Source organism: Eretmochelys imbricata, chromosome 1 (genome assembly GCF_965152235.1).
Source record: "Eretmochelys imbricata isolate rEreImb1 chromosome 1, rEreImb1.hap1, whole genome shotgun sequence".
Classification (NCBI taxonomy): domain Eukaryota; kingdom Metazoa; phylum Chordata; order Testudines; family Cheloniidae; genus Eretmochelys; species Eretmochelys imbricata.
The window spans coordinates 142574457-142601096 of NC_135572.1; the positions used below are offsets into that span (position 1 = coordinate 142574457).

At 38.4% G+C, this 26640-nt stretch overlaps 1 protein-coding gene across 4 annotated transcripts in view; it reads left to right on the forward strand.

Annotated features, from left to right (window-relative positions):
• Positions 1 to 26640, forward strand: part of CNKSR2 (connector enhancer of kinase suppressor of Ras 2) — a 366125-nt gene that overhangs the window by 195064 nt on the left and 144421 nt on the right. For 2 of the 4 annotated variants that reach the window (XM_077807188.1, XM_077807189.1), the window contains exons 9-10: positions 13094 to 13240; positions 25189 to 25322. In XM_077807188.1, coding sequence (XP_077663314.1) covers positions 13094 to 13240; positions 25189 to 25322 — 281 coding nt within the window. The remainder of the gene's footprint in view (positions 1 to 13093; positions 13241 to 25188; positions 25323 to 26640) is intronic. The other 2 variants (XM_077807190.1, XM_077807192.1) reach the window with 1 other exon arrangement.

Here is a 26640-nt window from a genome sequence, read left to right on the forward strand (position 1 = left end):
CTGACTGTGATACAGTTGGAAACCCTCTTCCCCCTCAGTCAGTACATGACTGGAGCCTTGGCATTGCTTTGGGACCACTGCACTCTCCTGGATGTCTTTTCCTTCAAATGAGATGTAAAACAGAGATCCTGACCAGGTGTAGTCATTTAATATATCCAATAGCATTTTTTATAAGTGTGTTTCTCATTAATCCCATTGTCCTGGCTGAATCCCAATATGGACAACTCTGTTGTGTATAATTCTGCTGTAATTTACCTTTGTAATTTAGATATTTTGTTTTGTTTACTATTTAAATAGATCAGGGATTATCCCCTTCCCTTTCCTTTGGAAAAAATGTTCTATAATGGTCATGCCTGAGGGCAGCTGCTGTGTTCCACCGAATGATTCCTATCTATCTATCTATCTATCTATCTATCTATATTAGTCTGTAAATTCATTTGGGATTTTTCTGTACAGAAACTTCTGAATAAATGTAGAGTACTAATAATGTGTGTTACTGTACAAACGTTTAGGTTGTGCTACATTTTGACTTCAAGTAATAGTGCTTATTACAAGAAAAAAAGTCAGTCCTTTACATAAATTATCCCCTAAGGATGTGGCACATTATATGAATTTGCACTAAGAATGCTATAAATCATCAGCAAAAGCATTGGAAGAACCTTCCAGGACTGTGAAGGTGTGGGCTATCTAATACTTATCAGGTGATGGCACAATATTGTAGTTCCTAACTGTTAGATGGCTTATGCTGTAAAGTATTACAAGGTGTTGCTGCGGTACAGAGTGTGATGATCATACCAAAATAGTGGTAATTGGGAATTTGTGTTGCTTTTTGAAATCAAAATGCTGATGATTTTTTCAAAAGAATTAGATATTGGTTCTCTGGAGATGATTCTCTAATACCATGTACATATAATGCCACAACATAAATATATAATAACAATGTTGAGGTAAAATAATTAAAGTATTTAAGAAAGTTAAATTGTAAGATGCTTGGGGCAAAGACTGTCTCTTTGTGTTGTCTACAGAAGTGAGCATAGTGCTGGTGCTTAACAAGTAAGAATACAGTGGTCACAATTTTGTACCTAACCAAGAGACTGTGTACTTGGGAGGTTTTTTCCGCCCCCCTGCTCTACTGGGATTCGATACTTCTGAACTCCTTTATGCTTTGAATTTGTCAATCAAGCATCCAGTTGACAGGTACTACACACATTACACAACGTTGTTCGACTTCAGTCCTGATCTGCAGCCTCACTGCTGTTTAACTACCATGCCTCCTGAACAAAGATATTTAACCATGATAAACTGCATAGTGGTGTTACATGAAAGGACAAAAATTTGAGAAAGTGGGTTAGGAGAATCAAGTTAACTTAATTTGTGACCTGGGCTCAGTTTGAGTTTAGATCTCCAGAAGAAGGTGCTACCTTGCCTTTTTAAACAAATTTAGACATATTTGTTTTTCATTTGTATGTGTATACACATACATAGATAATTTTCATATGTCTATCTCTTCTCTCATATTATGACATAGGAGTCATGGCCAGATGGTACTATGGTGCCACTAGCTGGAAGCAAGGAGGAAAACCTGAGACCCTGCCCCTGTAGGATATAAGCCTCTGCCAGACAGGATCACTTTAGTTTGCTTTGCCCCCTTTGGAATAATCACCGGAGTTCGTTCTTTCTCCCTCCTTCTGCCTCTCTTCCTCCCCCTTTATTTCTCTATAATGAAGGGGGGAAATAGAGAAGAAAAAGAATACTGCCAGTCACTTCCCTGCCTATTCCTGATCTCCCAAAGCAACCCTACAGCAATCAGGCCAGGACCACCCCCAACTGCTGTGGAACATTAGCTCCACCACTGTGGAAAGCCATCTGCTGATGTTTCATCGATGCTTGTGTTAGGGTTGTATTTTCTCAGGGGTACTCAATAGAGTTCAGTCCAAGATTGAAACCTTCCTGGTTCCTCTCAAGCCTCTGTCAGAGATTAAGCGTCTGCTCTTACAAAGGGGTGGTTCTTGGTCTGTTGTACAGACCTGAAAGATGCCTGTTTACATATCTTCATTCTATATGACAACTGGTGCTTCCTTCATGACACCCACAGGAAGACCCATTATCAATTCATTACCTTTCCAGTTGGCCTGTCTTCCCTTCTCCCCGCTCCCACCGGGTGTATATGTGAAGATCCTAGTGATGCTGATCTCCAGTCTTTGTCATGAGTGGACGTTTGTACCCTTATCCTTGTTTGAGCTCTTTCAACTTCTTGCCTTAAGGAGTTTCAGCAGAGTTATCTTTTCCAGCACCCCCATTTTGGTCTGATCCTGAACTCTCTGCTATGAAAAGCTTTCATTTCCCTAGACAGACACTTGTTGAGCACTTTGTCGACTGTCAGGGCCTCCTCCCTGGTTCTTCCCAGTAGCAACCTTCAGTTATTGGGCTGCTACTTAGCCTGTGTGGACTTAAGTCCAGATCCACAAAAGTGTTTAGGCTCCTCACTGCCATTGAAATCAGTGAAAGTTAGAGCTTAAACCCCTTTGTAGATCTGGGCCTTAGTCCCTTGGGTTTGGCTCATTTTGGATTCTGGTAGTTCTGTGGTGGCCCTGGCACCCCTGGTTCTCACACCTGATGAGTGTCAGAAATCTAATCCCCATCCCTTTTATAACTAGGGTCCCCTTATTGATTTGAGCTGTGAAACTTCTCTCTTCCTCCCAGATGCTTGCAGAGAACTTGAATCTTCTCTCAGGGGCCAGTGCACTGCTCCCACCTGCCCCATACACAAATGATTACGTGGCTTCTGAATGGAGTTGCTTCCTAAGGGATGATTTCTTTAGCATAGTGTCTACCTCATGTAATCTTAGGATTTATTGGATCTTTTCAGCCTGGTTGAGTCAGGGAACATCTCTGCCCTATTATGCTCATTCTGGCATGTTTTGGATTTTCTAATGTCAGGCTTCAGCAAAGGTATCAGCATCAGTGCTCTCCATTTGCATGCCTCTGTTACAGTTGCTATTCAAGGCCTTATTGAGAACAGGGACATTGCTCCACATCCCTAAATTGAGAAGTTTTTCCCCATTATCTCTACAAAGTGATGGTTCATCCAGTCAGTCCTCAGCAGCACCTAGACTTTGCCTTGCAGGTCCCTTTTGGGCAGGCTCCTTCAGCATTTACTTTCTTTTAAGGCTGTTTTCCTTATTCTGGTCACCTTTGCCAGGTGAGTGAGTGAATGGAATGATGAGGGAATGTTGTTTTAGTGTGTAGAGCTGTCAAGGTTCCTTCCCCACTCTGAACTCTAGGGTACAGATGTGGGAACCTGCATGAAAACCCCCTAAGCTTATTTTTACCGGCTTAGGTTAAAACTTCCCCAAGGTACAAACTATTTTACCTTTTGCCCTTAGACTTTATTGCTGCCACCACCAAGCGTCCAACAAATATATAACAGGGAAAAAGCCCGCTTGGAAATGTCTTTCCCCCCGAAAATCCTCCCAAACCCTACACCCCCTTTCCTGGGGAAGGCTTGATAAAAATCCTCACCAATTTGCATAGGCGAACACGGACCCAAACCCTTGGATCTTAAGAACAATGAAAAAGCAATCAGGTTCTTAAAAGAAGAATTTTAATTGAAGACAAAGTAAAAGAATCACCTCTGTAAAATCAGGATGGTAAATACCTTACGGGTAATCAGATTCAAAACATAGAGAATCCCTCTAAGCAAAACCTTAAGTTACAGGAATGTACATTCCATTCAGCACAGCTTATTTTATCAGCCATTTAAACAAAACAGAATCTAACGCATATCTAGCTAGATTACTTACTAAGTTCTAAGACTCCATTCCTTTTCTGTTCCTGGCAAAAGCATCACACAGACAGAGAGAACCTTTGTTTCTCTCCACCTCCAGCTTTGAAAGTATTTTGTCTCCTCATTGGTCATTTTGGTCAGGTGCCAGCAAGCTTAACCTAGCTTCTTAACCCTTTACAGGTGAAGGGGTTTTTCCTCTGGCCAGGAGGGATTTTAAAGGTGTTTACCCTTCCCTGTATATTTATGACAAGAGCGGGGTACTCTGAGTCAGTACGCACCTGGATTCTATTATCAGCTCTGCTCATGACTTTTTGTATTCTTGGGAAAGTCACTTAATTTCTCTGTACTTTGGTTTACACATCTGTAAAATGAGTATAACAATGCTTACTTCACAAAAGCATAATGATATTTAATTAACAAATGTTTATAAAGCACTAGGAGGTTAACAAACAAATGTTGTTAATTTGTTAATTTGGGCTCAATGGGTAGTGATCAATGACTCCATGTCTAGTTGGCAGCCGGTATCAAGTGGAGTGCCCCCAGGGTCGGTCCTCGGGCCGGTTTTATTCAATACCTTCATAAATGATCTGGAGGATGGTGTGGATTGCACCCTCAGCAAGTTTGCAGATGACACTAAACTGGGAGGAGAGGTAGATATGCTGGAGTGTAGGGATAGGATACAGAGGGCCCTAGACAAATTAGAGGATTGGGGGCCAAAAGAAATCTGATGAGGTTCAACAAGGACAAGTGCAGAGTCCTGCACTTAGGACGGAAGAATCCCATGCACCGCTACAGACTAGGGACCAAATGGCTCGGCAGCAGTTCTGCAAAAAAGGAGCTAGGGGTTACAGTGGACGAAAAGCTGAATATGAGTCAACAGTGTGCCCTTGTTGCCAAGAAGGCCATTGGCATTTTGGGATGTATAAGTAGGGGCATTGCCAAGCAGATTGAGGGACGTGATCGTTCTCCTTTATTCAACAATGGTGAGGCCTCATCTGGAGTACTGTGTCTAGTTTTGGGCCCCACATTACAAGAAGGATGTGGAAAAATTGGAAAGAGTCCAGCGGAGAGCAACAAAAATGATTAGGGGACTGGAACACATTACTTATGAGGAGAGGGTGAGGGAACTGGGGATGTTTAGTCTTTAGAAGAGAAGAATGAGGGGGGATTTGATAGCTGCTTTCAACTACCTGAAAGGGGGTTCCAAAGAGGATGGATCTAGACTGTTCTCAGTGGTAGCTGATGACAGAACAAGGAGTAATGGTCTCAAGTTGCAGTGGGGGAGGTTTAGGTTGGATATTAGGAAAAACTTTTTCACTAGGAGGGTGGTGAAACACTGGAATGCGTTACCTAAGGAGGTGGTGGAATCTCCTTCCTTAGATATTTTTATGGTCAGGCTTGACAAAGCCCTGGCTGGGATGATTTAGTTGGGGATTGGTCCTGCTTTAAGCAGCGGGTTGGACTAGATGACCTCCTGAGGTCCCTTCCAACTCTGATATTGTATGATTCTATGAAAAGATGTGATCTACTTCAATATAGTTTATATGCAAGCTTTGTTGGAGTGGTGGTGTTATTTGAGGCCTTCACTCTTTTGGTTATGATTAGATTTAATAATAAAATTAACACTGTGCATGTGTAGTACAGACTTTTAAAATCATATTTAACTTTATTTCAAAGTCAAACTTCTTCAAGTGATGTATTCCTCATTCAGAATCACAGGGAGTATAAGCATAGATGTTTGAATGAAAAATATTATAGAAGTGTGGAGTATTTATTATTCACTACTGGTGACGAGCTAAGCTGAAAAAAATCAGAATTTTGGAATCTGTTGATGCTTCTTTAAAGTTTAGGCATCCATCCCTTCCCAACCTTATAAAGTATTCTGGAGGAGATAGTGCTGAGCATTCTGTTCTTTTCCAGTGTCTTCAGAAGGGATGGAGGGAGGAAAGGTGAACCTATTGTTTGCTTCATTCTTTCTGGATTTTCACATGACTACCAGCTGATATCCTTCCCCTCTGACCTCTTTTGGGGGAGTCAGTCTGCGTATTTACCAACCCTCATGGCAGATAGTTTAAGGTCATGTTACCAGCCCAACCATTGGCAGAATAAAAATGCTTCCTTTTGTTTAATATTTTGTTTCACAACCTGGATGACTGTACATCAGACCATTTTAACTGAGCAGCAGGTTACTAATTATTTGGGTAATAATTTCGTAAATGCAATGTAGTGTTTCATGCATAATTATTATTAATTTTGTATTCATTGTCAGGAGAGCAATCTGACCATTCAAATAATTTGTTAAAGAGTTTTTGGATTGTGTAAATAACTGAAAACTATTTTTGTGAATGGAGCCCTCCCGTCCACCACACACACAGTTTTTCTCACAAATATTGAAGGAAGTCTTTTGATCTGTCACAAGAAAAATTAAAGCAAGGTAGTAACATGAGAGCTTTGATTTCCTTCAACAATAACTTTTAATTAAATCTTTTCGTAGAATCAGCATGTTTGCTAAGCAGGAAAACAGTATAGAAGGCCTTACAGCAGTGGTGGGCAACCTGCAGCCCGCGAGCCACATGCGGCCCATCAGGGTAATCCGCTGGCGGGCCACAAGAAAGTTTGTTTACATTGACCGTCTGCAGCCATGGCTGCTCGCAACTCCCAGTGGCTGTGCTTCGCCGTTCCCTGCCAATGGGAGCTACAGGCGGCCATGCCTGCAGCCAGTCAATGTAAACAAACTGTCTCATGGCCTGCCAGCAGATTACTCTGATGGGCCGCATGCGGCCTGCGGGCCGCAGGTTGTCCAGCACTGCCTTACAGTTTATATTTAGAAGGAATGTATCTCTTTCCTGCAAAAATCTAATGATCACCAGTTTTTCTTTTTCTGTAGATTGGGAACGAGTTAACATAGATGCAAGAAATATAGTCTTCCCTTCATGGAGGCATTGCTTACTGCCAACCCTCTTCCTTAGACACACTTTTTTCTGGCTATGTTAGAAGGAGGACAGGAGACTCTGGATGTAGTTTAATTAGGCTACAACTTTTTTCTTAAATGTCTGGGAGTACCCAGCAGATAAAAGTGTATATTGCAGGTAATTCCATGATCATTTTGATATATACCTATGGGGCTTCTGTAAAGCCCTCCCCCTTACCTAGCCTGGTCCCCAGCCAACTTGCTGCTGGGGCCTCACCATCCCCACCCCCTCGAATGAGGTTAAGGGGGAAGGCTATGTAGGAGGGAAGGGGTTGGCTCCCTATCGCGCCAATTTTAGGAGTCACAAAGCCTCCCATTTTTGCTCCTTTAAAGAATACCTCCTTTAAATCCTTTACCAATCCATTTTATCAGAGAACTGTATCCCTTCCCTAACTCCAACCAATAAATGTTGCAATGTGAATTAGACTACCAATTTTTTAAAAAAATGCAACAGTTCATATGCCTCTGTTGTTTGAGATATGTTTGCTGAATTTCTGGAACTTTAGATAATTCAGTGCTGTCATCTGCCTATATCCCGTGGCATCCTAAAAATGCTCCACTTGGGTCCTCACGTTTCTGCTGAGCCAGTAAATGTTTTTGAGGAGATGGCCCAGCTGCCCTGTAGTACTATGCATGAGAACAGGTGCTTCAGAAGGTGCTGACATAGCTTTTTGAGGATGGAGAGCTGGTTTACCATCTGGCTCTCTAAAGGAGCAGAAAGTCAGTCCCAGTCCACAACTCTTTCAAAATGCCAGAAGGATGGGGCGGAAAAGGGATTCGAAGGCTGACAGTCCTTTGCCCCACAGATGATTTGATTTGACAAAGGGGGTGACAGAGGGTAAGGGAGTAGTTAGACTCTCTCCCATTTTACTTTAGGAAAGGAGATAAAGAAAAGAGGGCTGCTAATATCAATTTTTCTAAAGTGGCATAAAGAGGGGAAATCTCAAAGAAGATTTTGTAGGAGGAGTTTGCGCTATTATTTATTTTCTGTAGTATCCACAGTGTGCTAAGCTGTAAGGAAGATGCAGTCTCTTCTTGCATGCATGCTAAATGTGAAGATTTTAACAAAGCTATTTTTAAATGATCAGGGTACAGAATATTTTTCATATCCAGACAACTTAAGATTTTACTAACTTTCTGAGGTGAAAAAAAGTTTCTGGGCTAAGACCAAGCTAAAAAAATTATTGTATCAAATTTTAACAGCAACTGAAAATAGGAATTCAGAATAAAAGTATTAATTTAGACTGTGGTGACGCTATAACCCAAATGTACCTGCTACAAGCAGGGTTCACATACCAAAGAGGAGAGTTTGTTGGAGCTGTAGTTCTTGTCATCCTTAAAGATCTATGTGTCTCTGTCATTACAGGCTCTACCTCTAGATAATCAACTATAACGTGAGTAATGCGTCCTGAGTCAGAGGTAACATGCATTGTACTTAGCAAAATTAAACGATGGGGTCTGCCTTCTACTAAAAAGACCTGTCATGATTAGATCACGTTGAAAAAAATTGATGTTGTAAATTATTTTTAAGTTACTTATATTAACCTTAACTTTTAAAAGTGGACAGGTAGGCCTCTTAAGTCATATCATGAGTTAAAATACAATGTGTTAAAACAAACCCAAGCAATCCTATCCAAACAAAACCGGCTCTGAACCCTTCAACAGGATTCAAATAAAGGAGTTTGCTGTAAATGAAATTTTCCTTTCCTTGAATGCTTAACTGAGTACTAAAACTTTGATGTCTTTTTGTTGGTTTTGCTTATTCTTCCTTTTTAAAGAACATGGGATAATCCACAGAATTTAAGATAATAAAATGCACCAAATACAGTGGTCTAAAAACATTGTTGCTTTGTAAATTATTTCTGCTCTTTGGTCAAATCCTACATGTTGACTAGCTGACTTTTATTAATGCATTTTGAAATTCCATACAAAAAGCTAGTATTAATTCAATATTTAGAAATCAGGAAATTCAATGCTGAGTTTGAAAGCTCAAACATAGCTCTGCCACACTGTGCTTATTTTGTAAAATATTGTGTATTTTATATTCTTTTAAATTATTTGTCTCATAATAAAATAAAAACTGGAAATTCTTGCATAACCTTGCATATAGCAACGTTGGGTGTCCAGACTGGGTTTGTTGTTTACCTCAAGATCAACAAAACAAGACACACTGAAACAGAATCAGTTTAGTGTTGTATAGTGGTGAAAATGTAGAAATCAATGCCCCTGAATTTAATTTAGGTGGTAAGTGAATCAACTTGTTAGAAATACATATATGTTCCTCTTCATGCAGCCCACAGAATAATTAGCACTGAAATGCCTCTTTTTGGTACATGAGTTTGTGTGTGTTAGGGCAATTTGGAAGGAGCTTCTTTATACAGAATTTTGGAGATAACTGTTAACACTTGTGACTCCTTTTCATTTACTTTTCTAATTCTTTTCTTGAGGCAATTAGAAACATATTTTATCTAAGGAATTCAAATTGCTTTACCAAGGAGATGGTACATCATAGATGGGGAAACCGAAAGTACAAAGGCATTATGTCATATGGGCTAGACTTTGCCTCTCCCTGATGTGATTATCTACTGTGGGCGAAGATACCAGGGTCCCAATAATGTCACCAAAATTGATCCATTCAATGTTCATACACGTGTACTCAGTGGTTTGACTGACAGCTAGTTCTCCTGTCTAATGTGAGGTGACTTGTCTTGCTCACACAGCTCCCCATGTGAATAAATGAGAATAGCAGTAAACAGCAATTTTGGCAGCAAATCAGCTAGCTTTGCATGAAGTAGCAGGGTAGCTACTTGGAATTTGGGCAGGCCTTGCAAGACACAATCCAACCTCTCTCAACAGCAGGCTCAAAAGAACAAAGCAGTTTTGATGACAAAATATGTGTACTGTGTCACACAAAGAAAGGCTTGACTACAAGTAGCCAAGTTACCCTCCTATCTTGTCTCCAACCAGAATCCCACTGTTGGCCTACACTAACGTGAGGGTGCCCTGGACTCCTAGGGGTTCTGAAAGTCTGAAGTCTTAAAGGGGGAAATTGGGAATGGCTGGGGGTGATCTCCTGGAAGATAAATTTAGTTTATTTGGAAGAGGGCTTTAATCCAGTGCCTTTAGGATAGCTTGCTCTGACATTTTTCAGTTTCAGGCATGCTCCCCCTTCTCTTCCTACTTTTAACCGCCCCCCTCCTCAGCTAAAATAAAATTAACTCTATCATTCAGTTTATATTTATATTTCTGTTTTATTCTGTTTTGCTGGGATCTTATAATGATCATTGGTTTGTTTATGCTTCCCGGCAATCATCAGTGCTGAGTAGCAGTTTCTCTTAATCTGTCCTTGCCGATCTGATAGCTGTCTTGTTCCCCTCAAGAAAGTTATTATTTCCTATTCAAGAGAGATGAAACAGTCTGAGGGCTGACTGGTCCAGAAATGAGATTCTTACGAGGGCATCAATGAAAGCAGAAGGTGGACTTCATTTGAAGATTATAGCTAATTTTTCACTGGAAAGATCTTAGTCAAGTAAGATTGGTTTTGCCCTAGAGAATCTAAATTGGAATGTACAAATCCTAATAATTTTCAGTGTTCTTCTTTAATCCCTGCAACTCTTACACAAAGGTTAGAGAATCTTCTATTTATTTGAAAGTACTCCAGGAAAGGCAGGACAGTGTTCATCTCCGCATAGTTTGAAAATGTACATTAAGTAGTTTTTAAAAACCTACGAGCATAACCAAAAAATCAGTTTATATATCTTTCTGCCTGTTATATTTAGAAAGGGGATGGCTTTAAAGCACAAGACATGATTCTCTCATGCGACCTCATTCCAATTTATATGACAAGAATCTTGCATTACTGCCATAACTCTGTAACTTGCACCATGTCATCCTCTTCAAGACTCTTAGTTTTGCTTTATTCTTCACCAGGATTCCTTCACAGAAATCTTTTCAGTTGGTGTACAAGGTTATAGAATTAAAATGAACAGTGGGTTACATGGAGAGAGAGGGTGTTTAACAAGTGAGAATTTTAATTCAGTGTTTCTGACAGCATAAAGGAGAATGAAATTACAGGTATATTCAAGGTGGTAACTTTCCTTGGTCCTTAAAAACACAAAAAATGTTGATTACATCTGTGTGAATCAGAAAGCACCATTATGGACACACAAAGTGGTTTTTCTTAAGATAGTAGTACTGAAAACAAAAAGTTTTAAATTTTATTCTGTAACCTTCTTGTTGCTACGCATATTATTAAAGTAAAATGGAGACTATGGCAAGATGGAGAATGTATTCTACAAAACTTGATAAATGAATATGTGTAGTTTTATTCAAAGTACTATAGCAAAATGAGTAGTGGTTTTGGAGTGAAAAACACTGGGAAAGGACATATATGAAGTGAAGGTATATATATAAAATTGCTCCTATGGAATGCCTTCTGGACTCCACCCTGGACTTCTAAGCGTGGCTGGAAGTCCAGGGTTGAGTCCAGAAGGGATTCCAAAGGAGCAATTTTGTCAGTATTCTGCTTCCTTGTTTACATTGATGTACTGTACAAACACATCCTTGGTGGAGAGAAGATGAGAATTTAACATTTCATGCAATGCATTTTGCTATATGAGAAAGGATGACTAGGTTCACTGTAGCACATGAAGAATGATGATGGCAGCCTTCCTGTGCCTCAAGACTATTGACATAGGCACCGTTGCTGACTTAGATTGGCATATTGCATATTCATCAGAGATCAGCAACTCTGAAAATAATTGGTGATTGCAAAAATCAATGTGCGATCTGACATAATGAATGAACAAGCTAAATAATATGTATATTTTGAGCATCTTGCATTGCACTTAATTTCTTGGCAGCATAAATTTGGTTACCAGTTTTGCAGTAAGTCTGAGTTTGTTCTTATGCACCCAAGAGTAAATTCCTTGAAGTGAAAGGGAAACAACATACAGATGTGTTTCACTGCTGTACTAGACTAATGAAGGACAACATCAATGCTCCACTTCTTTATATTTTTCCATCTTATCCTTCCATAAGTAGCAGCATGCTATAGGTAGCATTGTACTATGTGTATTTACTTCATGGATTTGGAAATTTCATATACCAGTTAGAAAATTTTCTTGTAAAAATAACAAAATTAAGAATGTTTTAATCATGATCCTTTAAAGTTAGGAGAAAACATAGTTATTAATGTTTAAAAGGAGAGACAGACTTGAGGGATGTAAAATATGTTAAAACAAATAGCTTTCTAAACACATAGGCTAAGATTTTAAAGTGACTTGTGATTTTGGGTACCTCAACTTTTGGGAGGTCAATCTGAGACACCTTAACAGGGCATGATTTTTTATTTATTTATTTATTTAGAATACACTGAGGGCTTGCTCTCTGAAAATCAGGTGCCTTTAAGGTGCCCCATACTAGTGATGTAAAATCTATCATTAGTCACTTTTGAAAAGCTTACTCAACTTGTGTACCATAACAACATTCCTTTTTTCAAAAGCTACATAAAACAAATTATTCCAAAAAATTCTACTAAGGATTTAGAAGAAAAGGACAATTAGTCTTTTCAGACTCATCAAGTGCCATATTTCACAATATTTGCAAAGTACAGTAATATAAATGGGAAAATTTGTTTTTGGACTGATGGTCAAGTATAGTAGCTAGATTTCATTAATTAATTTATGGTAATTTAAATTGATGAAATTATTTAGAATAAAATTTCAAAAGCTGTGGTGTTTAAATTAACTAGCCTTTTATATTTATTTTATAGCATTGTAAAGAGTAGAAGCCTTAACTGAACCCTGTTATGCTTGCATCTGCCTGAAGTAGTAATATTTTAATGGTGTTTACAGTAATATTAATAGTATAATAGCATTTTTAAAGAGTAAAGGTATGGCAACATATATTTAGTAGAGTTTACAGTAATTATGAAGCATAAGATGTGTAGTTATATTATGTTACTATGGGTTAGACTATACAAGATAGAGGCTAGGTCCTTTTAACCCTTTAACCTCTAAGGAAATACATCAGTGTTCAGTTATAATTAGTTTAAAAATCACAATGAGATTAAATTGTGTGTTTAGGATGGAGTAGCAGTAGTTTATTCATTCTAATAGCTGAAATGGTACATATCCATTTTAGTGTACCATAATAAGTATTATTTTTAGGTGGCATGTTTTCTAACACTGTAATTTAAATTTTGACAGTTTTACAGAGTTAATCTTCTAAAATATATATATATACACAAACCTATTATGTTATTATTAAGAAGGGAACATTACCTCTTGAATACTGTACCTCAATTTTATTGTAATGATTTTGCTGGTTACCAGGTGGGGTGGCAGTTGAAAAATTTGGTGAATGCACTACGAGAGGATCCGAGTGGTGTTATCTTAACTTTGAAAAAGCGACCTCAGAGCATGCTTACCTCAGCACCAGCTTTACTGAAAAATATGAGATGGAAGCCCCTTGCTCTGCAGGTAATGAAGCTTAATCATAAGTCATACACCATCATTTTAACTATAGATTATCTCAGTGATGCTTTATTGTGCTTCATCTCAGCAGCATATGGATTTAATCTTGTATGCTTTGAAAACTTGTTTGTGAAATGATATCTCCACAGCTTGTATTCATAGGCTCAGTTGAAATTAATCCATTAGTTAGACCTTTTAAAATGAAAAGACAATCCATAAGATCTTTTCTGGTTTGGAAGTATTTAAAATGATCCCAGATAACTACAGGGTAATTCTTCTAATGTACATGAATTGTTTGAAGGCTCCCATTCCTTTTTCTATGCATAGTTAGGAAGCTGCTAAATTATAGTTTAGATTCTTTTTAAGGTTACATTGCAGCATATTTTATAAATAGAGAAAAAACATGATTTGTTTTCAGTTTAGCCAAGTACTTAATCAAGTGCACGACTTTAAGCATGTGCCTAAATATTTTGTTGATCAGGACCTTAGACAAGTGCATGACTTTACTCCACTGAGTAGTCCCATTGAAGTCTGCTCATGTGAGCAAAGGTATGTCTAAATTATTTGTAAGGATCAGTTCCTTAATACTTAAAATATGTGCAGGTCTACAGAAGGTCTAAGTTGACCCTTTATTTCTCTTGTTTTTTAATAAAACTACAGTATGCCAAAAATGGAAATAGTTTAGTCAAAAATTTGGCATTTTACTTTAGTATAAAACATCACTGTGATAGCTTTATTTCCTAATAATTAAATTTTAGGAAGTCCAGAATAATCTATCTCCAGACTGATTAAACCATTTTACCAATTGATGAAAGCTGAAAAATAACAAATTTCCTCTTCACTTCAGTTGGGACATAATCTAGGAAGAAGGAAGAACTTTATTTTCCTTGCATAAAAATTTCATTCTTAAGAGAGATTATTATCCTATTTTAAACATAGTCTAATTTAAAAATTAATACTGTTCGTTGGAATAAAAAGTCATAGTGTGAAGGAAAATTAAATATGCAAATGTTACTGCTGATAGCGGCTTTCTTTGCCATTTAAAATGCTAACAGGTTTATAAAAGCAACTAATACCATTCATTGCTTCCTTTCCTCAACCCCACCCCCATGGTTAAATATACCATTGTCTTTCAACTTGAGTAGTTGTTAAAAAGATTAAGTTGTCTTAGCATTTAAAACATGAAGTACTCACTGGAAATGTGGCATTAAGTTTCAACCAATAAATAGCTTATCAGCATCTGAGAATATAACTGAAAATATGTATGCATGATAATGGGCATATGAATGTACTTACTTGAAAGTTGTGATTTTATCAATGCTGACAATATAACCATGAGTGAAAAGTACACATCATTGCTTAAAATGAGACTGTACCTTGTTTCCCCTGTAGTATTTTTTGGTGACATTGTCTGTTCATTTCATTAAATATTTGTTCTGACTCTACTTAAGTGTCTGCCACTAAACTATTTCCACTAAAGATCCCACAGCAGGATTTTATACGGGATACCAGTAGTGGAGACACATGAATATGCAGTTAAATCGAGAGAGGAGACAGGCTACTCCAAAGGGACAGGTTGGGTGGGGAATCAGATAGCAACTAGTTTCCACCCTTTAGGCTTCATACAGCAAGAGAGCATGAGTCTTTAAAGGGCTCAGTGAGCCCTCTTACGTGGGAGTGAGACTCCATTAAACTTCCCTGAAGATTCTGATGTCAGGGCAGTGTACATGAGCCACCAGCCTTCCCTTGTTAAGATGCTTGTGCTGCTGTGATGTGTGCATCAGGGACATCATTTGCTATGGGATGAGGAGGCAATTACAGTTTTCATAGTTCCTCACCACTCAGTGCTGCAGTGTCTCCCCCAGGCCTGCGGCAGCCACTGGGGGCAGGCCATTGTCAGCACCGCCTCTCCCCACTAGCTGGATGGGCCAGTGACCTGGGCCAGGTCTGAGAAGAGGCGGAAGAGGCCCGGTCCCTGCACCAGGCCAGCCATGTGTGAAACACCTCTTGTGGCCTGCCACCCTTCCCATCTCTCTGGGAAAGGAGCAGGCCACCACCACGCCCTCCTTGAGAGTAGGACCAGCCCCCTAACCCCGCACGAGCAGCTGTGGCCTGAGTGAGAAGGTGGAAGTGTGGATGGTGACACAGCTTTGCCCCCCACTCCATGATTTTTTCTGAAATGATGACTCTAATGAATGTGCATGCACCAACATGCATGCATGAGGCCTATAATTCACCCACTCCTCAAAGTCTTAATTTAATCGCTAGATGAAAAAGGGTTGCACATGCACATTGCACTATATTGCAGAGATGAAAATTCACTTCTCTCTTAATTTGTTTGATTTGGGTCTAGTTTACAATTTAGCATACTTAGAATGACACAGAGCAGATACAGTTTTTAAAGTGAAATTTTAAAGATTTTTTCTTACAATAATAGTATTGTACAATAATAATACTGGTAGTTTTTGAGGATATTTTGATTAATAGAAACTGAAATCCTATTAAAATATTATAAATGCAGACCTGATGTGACATGGTGATATGTTATAGTCTTATTAGACATGACATTAAAAAAAAAAGCCAGGAATCTTATTTTCGCATGTTCGTATATATATGTGTATATCTGCAGTACTTCATGGCTTTCTAAAGTGAGGGATAATTATTTTCTGTAGAAAAAGTTTCAACAATAAGTAAGACAAATTTCAGAATCTGCATAATGCTAAGATCTGTCTTGTTAACTTAAACAAATTAGAGTGAAACAGAATACCAGTTGGCCCCAGATGAAATCAATTTTAAAGCTTCAATACTAAATAAGTGTATAATAGCTATGGCAAATTTTGATTAATATAAAAGCAAAAAATGTGCCATACTCTCACAGCTGTTCAAAAGTATTAACTGATTAGCATCAGACATCTGCATCAATTATCCATACTATTTTGATTATATTTTCATTTCTCTACAAATCCTAATATCACTGTCGAGGACACAGTTTACTCCAAAATTTACACTTTGCAATTAGAAATTGCTATTTTGTGTTTCCTAAGATCTGTATGTGCCAGTTTTACAGACAACTTATATTTTGTTTAATGGCAGTGGGAAAAACTTACTATGGGGAGAGGGTGAAAAATGGATGTTAACATAAATAGACAAAAGGAGCATTTCCATAGTCTCTTTTTTTGAACCATAACATATTTGCTATATCAAGATGCCATGAGATAATTGATAATGTTATAAGTGTGCAATCATCTCAAAGCTAAAACTGTTCAACAGTTTCAGCACGCATAAGCAATAATAAAATCCATACCCCAAAACAAGATCTTGTGAAAGCAAAAAATATAAGATATATTAGTAGCAACAGGTAGGGACAGGAAGTACTAATTAGTTATTGACTTAGCGCCTGTAAATTAGCTTTTTATTTCACTTCTGCAAGAGGAGTGAGCAGAAGAAAAAGGCAAAATGTGATTTCTGAGATTAATCAAATCATATTGAGAGTTAGAGGGGAAAGTGAGACTTGGCAAAATGTAAGAAGCACTGGTTGTGAAACAGAGATTTAGTTTTTGCAAGCACCTCCATCAGCAAACATCTCTAATAGTTGTCACATCAAACTTGGAGGCATAAATGGTTCAGCAAATTAAATTAAGGGGCTCGTTTACATTGGGTTGTTGTAACTGAAACCTTTTAAATCACAGTTCTAACAGAGAGTGAATAATATTGACACATTAGTCAGTAAACTGCCCTCTGCCTGCTTAGTTGATAATTGTATGTACGAACATGAAAATTCGTCATTTGCAGCAAGATAAAAAATAAAAGATTGAATGGAGAAATATTAAGTATGCCAATAAGATGGGTGACTACTAGTAAAGTACTCCAACGTCAGCACTGTGTAAGTGCTACTAATGACTCTGTATATGAATCATTTCGGTGCAGGAGATGACAGGGGTTGTGAGAGTTTTATGCTTTTTTTAATATGTCCTGGTAATATTCTTAACCACCAGTTGTCCACTGAAAAACTTTTCTCCTCCTGTAGTGCTCTAAACTTGTAATACATCAACCAAAAGTTCATGGTCTGTAGATGTGAAAAGGGCTTGTTGGTAGTGCCAGTTGGCAAATCTGAAAAACTACGAGTCCCACAAGCGTATTTTTGTGAATGAAATATGTTTATTTTCCACAACTTGTTCCTGTTGTAAGTGTCTTGCCATTGATAATGCACAAGTGACATTTAACAAATGAAACTTTCTGTTGACTCCTTCATTTGGTTTCCTTCTTTTAGCAGAAATTGACTCATTTGTTTTTTCACAATTATTATAAGCTGAAAATATCTCTGAGAAGTAAAAAAGTAAAATAAAATAAAAAAGCCAAATCATGTCATAATTTGTGAATACGGGGATTTTCAATGTATATTTTTTATAAAACTAGAATTAGGCAGCTGCAATATTGGGACTTTTTAAGATGTGTTTTGCAGTTGGAAATATTAATTATTATGTGATCATATAATAAATGCTAACATGTCATGAATGCAACCATGAATCTTACTAGATTTGTTTTTCCCACTCCCTTTCCATTGCTACTGTTGTTCATTGTGTGGAGTCTAAAATGACATTTCAGATCATAATGATCATATTTTTAACAATCATTAGACTTAATGATATGTGTCAGGTATGGAGTTTTATCTTCAAGCTGTTTTTCATTTCTGCCACAATTTGAGATAGTTGCATAGTTCTCTGGTAAAGTATTCAAACTTTGTCTGTCCTTAGAACAATCCTTCCGAGATTTAGCGTGTTTGCTGTACCTCATACCTTCTGTTTCAGTCTACATTCTTCTTCCTGACCTCTCCATTTCTGTTATTTCTGGGGCTTCCCTGGTAGTGGCTCCCCACAGTACAATTTGATCATTCCAAGGTATGCTTTTGTCCTCTGAGGTGAAAGGTAATGAAGAAGAAGATTTTTGAGCTCATGGGATTTAAAATAGGCAGCAGCAGGGGCTGTAACTGCCACATGCTGTTTTGGGATAAGCTGCAAAGCTTACCTCTAGGCCCTGGTATGTGCTTGTGCTGTTGGCCAAAAGGACTTTGAACTAACCTGCTGAAGACTCCTGATCCAGACTGGACTCTTTCACAAGCTCATAGTGGGACTAGAGAAGCAGGGAGTGATGTTTCTGGAGGGTTCAGCTAAGCTATGAGGGCCCTGTGCACGCCATTGGTGTCAATGGAAAGACTCTCATTGATTTCAGTGAGCTTTGGATCAGGTCCAAATGGGTAGTCAGCATCCAGACTTTAGAATGTTTGTCAAGAGTTGACCAGAATTTTGCTGACCTCTCTGATATCTAGTGGAGTCCTATAGGGAGTCAGTCCTTGGTCTGGTATTATTCAATATTTTCATAAATGACTTGGATAATGGAATGGAAAGTTTGCTTATAAAATTTGCAGATGACACCAAGGTGGGAGGGGTTGTAAGCACTTTGGATAACATGATTAGAATCCAAAATGACCTTGACAAATTGGAAAATTGGTCTGAAATCAATAAGATGATTAAAGACAAGTGCAAAATACAGTCAAATGCACAACTACAAAATGGGAAATAACTAGCTAGCTGATAGTATTGCTGAAAAGGATCTGTGGTTCACAGGGGATCATAAATTGAATGAGTCAACAATGTGATGCAATTGTGAAAAAGGCTTATATCATTGTGGGGTGTATTAATCGGAGTGTCGTATGCACGACATGGAAGGTAACTGTCCTATTCTACTCAGCACTGGTAAGACCTCATCTGGAGTAATATGTCCGGTTCTGGGTGCCACACTTTAGGAAAGATGTGGACAAATTGGGAGAGAGCCGAAAAGAGAGCAACAAAAGTGATAAAAGGTTTAGAAACCTGATCTGTAAGGAAAGGTTTTAAAAAATTGGACCCTGTTTAGTCTTGAGAAAAGAAGACTGAGGGGAACCTGAAAACAGTCTTCAGATATGTTAAGGGCTGTTATAAAGAGGATTGGAATCAATTGTTCTCAGTGTTCCCTGAAGGCAGGACAAGAAGTAATAGGCTTAATCTGCAGCAAAGAGATATGGTTAGATATTAGGAAAAATTTCTAACTGTAAAGGTAGTTGGACATTGGAATAGGCTTCCAGGGGAGGTTGTGAAATCCCCATCACTGGAGGTTTCAAAGAAGAGGTTGGACAAACACCTGTCGGGAATAGTCTAGGTTTACTTGGTCTTGCCTCAGCACAAGGGACTAGATTTGATGGCTTCTCAAGGTCCCTTCCAGTCCTACGTTTCTATGATTTATGGTTCTGGGTTAATCCATTATTAGTCATCACCATTTTGATCTAGAATATTTGGATGACTGATTTTGTTCATTTTTAAATAATGTATTGTACTATTCTGTGCACTGCTAAGGCTGTTGGTAAAGGATTTATAGTAGCTATTCATGCAAGGTTCTGAGGCTTTAGAACTTCATTTGTGGTTACATATTCACTTTTGCTGTACTCAACTCTCCAGCTTCTTTGCTGAAAGAAAAGACATCTTGAAGTCATTGTGGATAGTTCTCTGAAAACATCTTCTCAAAGTTCAATGGCAGTCAAAAAAGCTAACAATGTTAGGAACCATTAGGAAGGGGATAGATAATAAGACAGAAAATATCATCATGCCACTATATAAATCTATGGTGTGCCCACACCTTGAATACTGAGTAAAGTTCTGGTCACTCCACCTCAAAAAAGTTATCTTCTAATTGGAAAAGGTGCAGAGAAGGGCAACAAAAATGATTAGGGGTATGGAACAGCTTCTGAATGAGGAGAGATTAAAAAGACTGGGACTTTTCAGCTAGGAAAAGAGATAACTAAGGGGGGATATGATAGAGTTGTATAAAATCATGACTGGTGTGGAGAAATTGAATAAGGAAGTATTATTTACTCCTTCACATAACTAATGAACCAGGGATCACCCAGCCAGCAGGTTTAAAACAAACAAAAGGAAGTATTTCTTCACACAACACATAGTCAACATGTGGAATTCTTTGCCAGGGGATGTTGTGAAGGCGAAAAGTTTAATGAAGTTCAAAAAAGAACTAGATAAGTTCATGGAGGATAGGTCCATCAATACTCATATCAATAGTCATTAGCCAAATGGTCAGGGATACAACCCCATGCTCTGAGTGTCCCAAGGCTCTGATTACCAGAAGCTGGGAATGGATGACAGGGGATGGATAACTCAATGATTGCCTGTTCTGTTCATTCCTTCTGAAGCACCTGGTATTGACCACCGTCGGAAAACAGGATGCTGGGCTAAATGGACCATTGGTCTGACCTAGTGTGGCCATTCTTATGATCTTTAAGTTTTTCCTTATCTGAGGTTGGAGAGGAAATTCTACTTTGATTATTTATCATTCTCCCCTTCCCCCCCATCCCGCTTTGTTAATTTGCTTATATTGCCTCTGCATTCCTCTAGTGATAACATTTGTTCTGTTTTTGTCAGTTATTTGTGATTAAATTCATGAAATTAGAGTTTTAATCATTAAATTTAAATAAATCCCTATAATCTGTAGGATATTTAGTTGCCTAGTTGTCTTTTAACTACATAGGAGCTTGGCACTCTCTCTAGTGTTGTTTAAATGGATTCTGACCAGATTTCCTACAAAGAATTTTTTATACAATGTTTCATTACCTCTTCATTTCTTAGTTGCATGCTGAAATAGACTGAAATGTGTAAACAATGTAGTTTCTTCGGAATGTTTTATTCAATAAATTATTTCTTATGACCAAAACACAATTGTTTACTGTTGAAGACACTGTAAAAAAATATTACTACCTAAAACTTTGTGTTGGTTTAACTTGTATTTTTAAAAGTTATATACCTTTCTTCTAGAGTTTGTTTATTACTACTTGACTACTATGATTCTCTGTGTTTACATGTGTTTGTGTGTGGACACACACACAGTATCACCATTTCTCTAACCATCCTAACTTTGAACTTCACTATTAGTCCAAGGCATACAATTGGTAACGTGTTTGGTCTCTGGAGATGGAAGGATTTTAATAGTGTTACTAGGTGAGCACTCCCTCCTAGTCTACAAAATGGCACTGATTGCAACATTGCAAGTTCCAGGCAATGATAGAGAAACAATTAGGTGAAAATGGCAGTCCCAGACACAACCAAAGTGGAAATATTTGGAGGGAGTATAGTGTATTTCATCATTGGTTGTGTCTGGCACTAGCATGTGTATGTGTGTGCATGAAATGTTTTGAGTAAGCTGCCTCAGCTTGTCTTAATGTATCCTTTATCATAAGGATCTTAGTGACAGGATCACTTCTGATAACATAGAAGGAAGCTGTGAAAAAGATTTTGCTTTCTTCTAGATTCTGCAAGTCCCATTGTGCGGGAAACAATGTACGTCATTGCAGTTTTTCCTTACCTTCATTTCAAGGATGTTGTGAAGCTTTATTTATTAATGTTTGTAAAATGCTTTGAGATCCTCTGTGGTTGAACGTAGCAGGGAGAGAGACAGTGGATGAAAGTAGTTGTACTCTGCAAGACTCGGCCTACAATCAAAGCTCCACTCACTTGTACCGCTAATATGTTATGCCATTCATTTAGTCCTCTTCCTTTGTTGCATGCTTGGATCTCTATCCAGAATTCTGATGTTTAAACACTGAACATTCTGAGAATTGTCAGAATTAGGCCTCAAGTTTAACATCCCACTGAGCTAGAATGTGAGAGCAGCTCATACCTAACAGCTCTTGTTCCAATCTGTTGTCAGGCTCTGCTTTTCATCCCATTATCAGCTGCTTTTACTTCTCATTTGAAAGGTTATCTTCATAGCCATAAGGACCTTAAGTCTATAATTTTTTTTTTAATGAAAGTTGAGCTTCTGTAGCACAAGATGGCAGCCACCACAAAGAAGTACCAGCTTGCTGAACTGCTGCCAGGTGGCCCAATTTGAACACATTTTTGAAGGGTTTGTTGTTGTCATATCTGTTGAAAACAGCAACAAACATCTGGCAGGGACAATTTGTTTCACTTTTCCATTCCTTTTGTTTAAAAGTGGGCTTCTACTTCTATGCACACTGCCAGGTTTTTCTTCTACTCTGCTTTTATGGAATAAGCTGAACAGGTGAATTTTACAACCTGACCCAAAGGTGGCAAGGGTAGGACACTTCCAGATCTATTGTGGAACACTACTCCCAAGCTTTGTGCTTGATGTTGTACACTCTACTTACAGTTCTTGACCTTCTTAAAAAAACCCATGTCATCTTGGGAGAGCTAGACAAGCTACTGTCCAGCAAGACACTAGAGTTGCTCAGATGCCTGGAGAATTCACTCAAAAAGCAACTCTGATACCATAGCCCAAGTTCAGCTGCCCAACATGGAAACCAAGGGTTTCCCTCAAGTTATCTTCAGACCCCCAACCCCAGTCAGCAGGATGTGCGCACATACACACACGCTCGTCTCGGATGGACTGAATATAACATTTTCCAAGACAAGATCAGAGTTTCCACTGGCCCACCTGAACAGTGAAGAGACTGAAATCTCTCATTCTTAAAGACTCATGAACCCATCAAATATCCAGAGTCCTTTATCAGAACTATTCTGAACAGCAAACCAACCAATAAACCTGGATTGCCTTAACCAAATTTTGGACTCATGTACCACCTGCTATGAAGCTGCAGGACTGCCAGTTTGCAACCAAATAGCTTTATCAGAAGCTGGGTCTGTCTCACAAACATATATGAGGCCTGGAGTGTCAGCTAGGCCAACACACAGGGAAACTGTTAGCCAGTTCCTCCCTGCACCTGCAGGCTAGTGAATCAAGGCCACTGGGGTGCCAACTGGCAGTGGCCTGGAGGGAAAGTTTACTCCCCATCACACTCAGTAAGCCTGAAAAGGCACTTCCCATATTGAGCATCCATTAGAAAGGAAATAAAATACTTGACTTTAGTAGATGGATCAGGGATTCAGAGTTAGTTTTCATGGTTGAAATCTTCAGTGATGAGATTTCTGTTGCCTTGGTTCAGGAGGGGTTTTTAGAATTCTTGAAACGGATTTCAGGCTCATGCTTGTTTTTAATACTCATATGGTCTTTTATCTGTTCCTTCCTCTGTATGTCTTTCTCTCCCTGCCCTACCTCCCTCAAATGGAGGCTGTAGTTTGTTTTGTTTTTTTCTTTTTTTTACATATTCAAACTGTGAGGGACTCATATATATTCTAGCGGTTTTAGAATAACTAACTAGCAATAAAATTAGCCAACACTTCAATTTGTCATTGTCTAAAGGTAAAAATCACTAAGAGTTAGCAGGACAGGATTTAAAAGTAGTCATCAAGTTAATATTCCAAAAACGTATTGCAAGATTAATACTGTACCAACAAAAATTCCAGAATGAAGTCTAACACAATACCACCCCCAAATAACATTTTGAAGATATCCTGTGACACAGGATTTCCATTCATGTTTGTAAGATGTTTCAGATGTCCTAAATGGCACACATGATTCTAATAATATTTAAAGATGCAAAAAGGAAATACTACAGTAATATGCAGACAATTTTTGATGTATCCAATTACTATTGTGAAAGATTGAAAAGTCTAATTGGTTTAGCAAGAAGACAGCAGCTCATTGCTCTCTTACAGAAGGCCAGAATTTGGAAGAAGGTCTGTTGTTAAACCCTCAGGGTTTGCTGTAGTCTAGGTACACTGCAGAGGTGTCATGATTAATATATGGGGAAGGAGAGCTGATTACTCTTTACAGACGTGCCCCATTGACCTGTCACAATTTATTCTTTACAGAGCTTGCAGAAGTGACTTCTATGCATACTGTCCTTTTAGCCTGAGCTCATAGCTTTTCTGTTCTAAGTACAACATGAAAAAGTTGTGTCCTAAAGCACTGATGTACGTGAGGAATCCATAGCTGTCATGACCACTGTGTACTTTCAAGCCTGTAAGATTTATTCTTCAAGGCATTTATTTTTAACAAATGGAAAGAGAGCGAGCGCTTTAAAATCAAAACAAAATAAAAAACAACGCATTTTTAATATTAGAATTACTCAGCATGGATCAAAATAATGGCATTTGCTTTCTTTTGTGAGTGTAGTTAGCATAAAAGCCCAAACTTAACGCTAGTCAGCAGAAATATTGTGAGGCTGAGCAAACTGGAGTGTCTCTTATTTCGTTCATTGGACTTCTCTCTCTCACTCAGAGAAAGAGATGTGAGAACTGATGGGGCTGTTAATCAGAGCTAGTGAGAGAGAGAGAGAACACCAAGCTCGGCTGGAGTGGTAGCTACAATCCAGGCATAGTCTGAAAGGGAGGTGTTCACTGCCTGACTAAGGCTTAGGTAGGGTAATAAATGCTAAAACACATGTGAAGTGTTATTTGGTGGAAATTTGCCCTGAAGAGTGAAGAATAATAGACTCCCATTTGCTCTGTATCACAATATTTCTGCTTATAAAATATGAAGTCAGAGCTACAGAATCCAAAGTTGTAGAAAAAGTGAAACTTCCACAGATATTTCTTACATAATAGCGCTGGTATTTTTTAATTTAAATGACATAATTTTTAATACATACCTATACAACCTTTATTGTAAACTCTAGAGTTTAAACAAGTCACTAGCTTCTGGGTAACTTACATTAGTGAAGCTTCCAGTGGTGTCCCTACATGATTATTTTTATGGGCACTGGCAATAGAGTAGCTTGTACTAAGGAAGAGGGAAGGAGAAAGGACAGGAGGAGGAGTCTGTTTCACAAGCATAGGTCATGTCCCTTTTATAGTTTGTGAATATCCCTTTCTCTTTAATATGAATAGTTTTTCAGATAGTTTAAAACAACCATATAATATCAAAAGCATTTATTTTTAAGTTTTATTTTATCAGTGTATGTAAAGTTTGTCTTTAATTTTAATGTGAAAATAAGAATATGCTAGATATAATAGATACCCATGTGGTTTTTTTTCTCTTTTTATTTTAACCAGCCACTTATTCCTAGAAGCCCTACAAGCAGCGTTGCTACACCATCCAGCACGATCAGCACACCCACTAAAAGAGACAGTTCAGCACTCCAGGATCTCTACATACCCCCTCCTCCAGCAGAGCCTTATGTTCCCAGGTAAAAAGCCAGTGATGATGTTGCAGGTTCATACAGTTTATGGACAAAGAATGGCACTTGTAAAAGACTGAGCATTCAAACAAGTTTAAGACAATAGTTAAAGAAAAGAAAAATGATTACACTTGTTGAAAGTACGTATTCATGTATATGGATTGGAGGACGAGGCCTCCGATATTTACCCATAGAGTTTGACTAGTTGTTAGAAATATAAGAGTGACTACACGGGATCAGACCCATGATCTGTTTGGTCCAGCATTGTGCCCCCTGCAGTGGTCCACACCATTTGTTTCAGAAAGAGGTGCAAGACCCCCAGAGTAGGTAGATGTGGGCTAATCTACCCCATGATGGTGTCATCCTAATCCCTAGTAGTGAAAGATTGTCTTGAACCTTGAAGCAAAAGTAGAAAGAATACTTTGTGTCTGTGATGTCCACCACCTTGGCCAATGACTGGGATTGAACTGGAACACTCCATAGCTAAAAATGTGAATTTCTATAGCTTGAGCTAAAGGGAGAGGCTCTTCCTGCAATAGATTGCTACTTTTCTACAGCCAGGGTAATTCCTTTTTTAGTTACGTTTTATATAACATCATTGGAGCAAATTGCTAGGACAATATTTGAGGTATGACTTACATTCTATATTTTGTAGCTACCCAATTGTTCCATAAATATATATGCCACTCTGAGCTGAAACAGCCACCTTCATCACTGTCCCTTCAAGTCTCCATCTGTCCTCCTCTGTGTCACAGAACCTTTTCCTTCTGACTGAGCTGTCAGCCTCCAGTTAGGAGTCAGAAGAGGAGCAGCAGGTTCATCCTTCGGTTTATCACACTGTCCTATTACCACTCATCCAATTCAGTGTGCTACCGCAGCATACCCTGTTATTCCTCTCCAATAATCCTATATGGACATTAAAGCATATAAATACATTTGTAAAATATGCATTGTAAGCCATACAGATACCTTAAAGTACACAGTGAGAATAGCAATAGAACATAATTCAGAGTAACAGATTTTTCTTAAAATGTTTTGGTATTACTGTGTATAGAACATTATATGACCAAATAGTGATTAAAAAGCCTTTTTTCCTAGCAGTCTTTTGTTACATTTACTGGGCTTTGTTGGGAGAGCAATGTGCATATTTCCTTAGGGGTGATTAGAGTCACTCAACAGTGACTCTTCCAGCCAGTTGATAAGATGTGTTGCCTGATGCTGACAAGGCTTTCTTATGGGTTATCCCAGGGTGAGGTGAATGGCAACTTAAACTGGCCGGGGGATAGAATGGTGCATTTATGAGAAACCCTTTATTCTTCAGAGATAC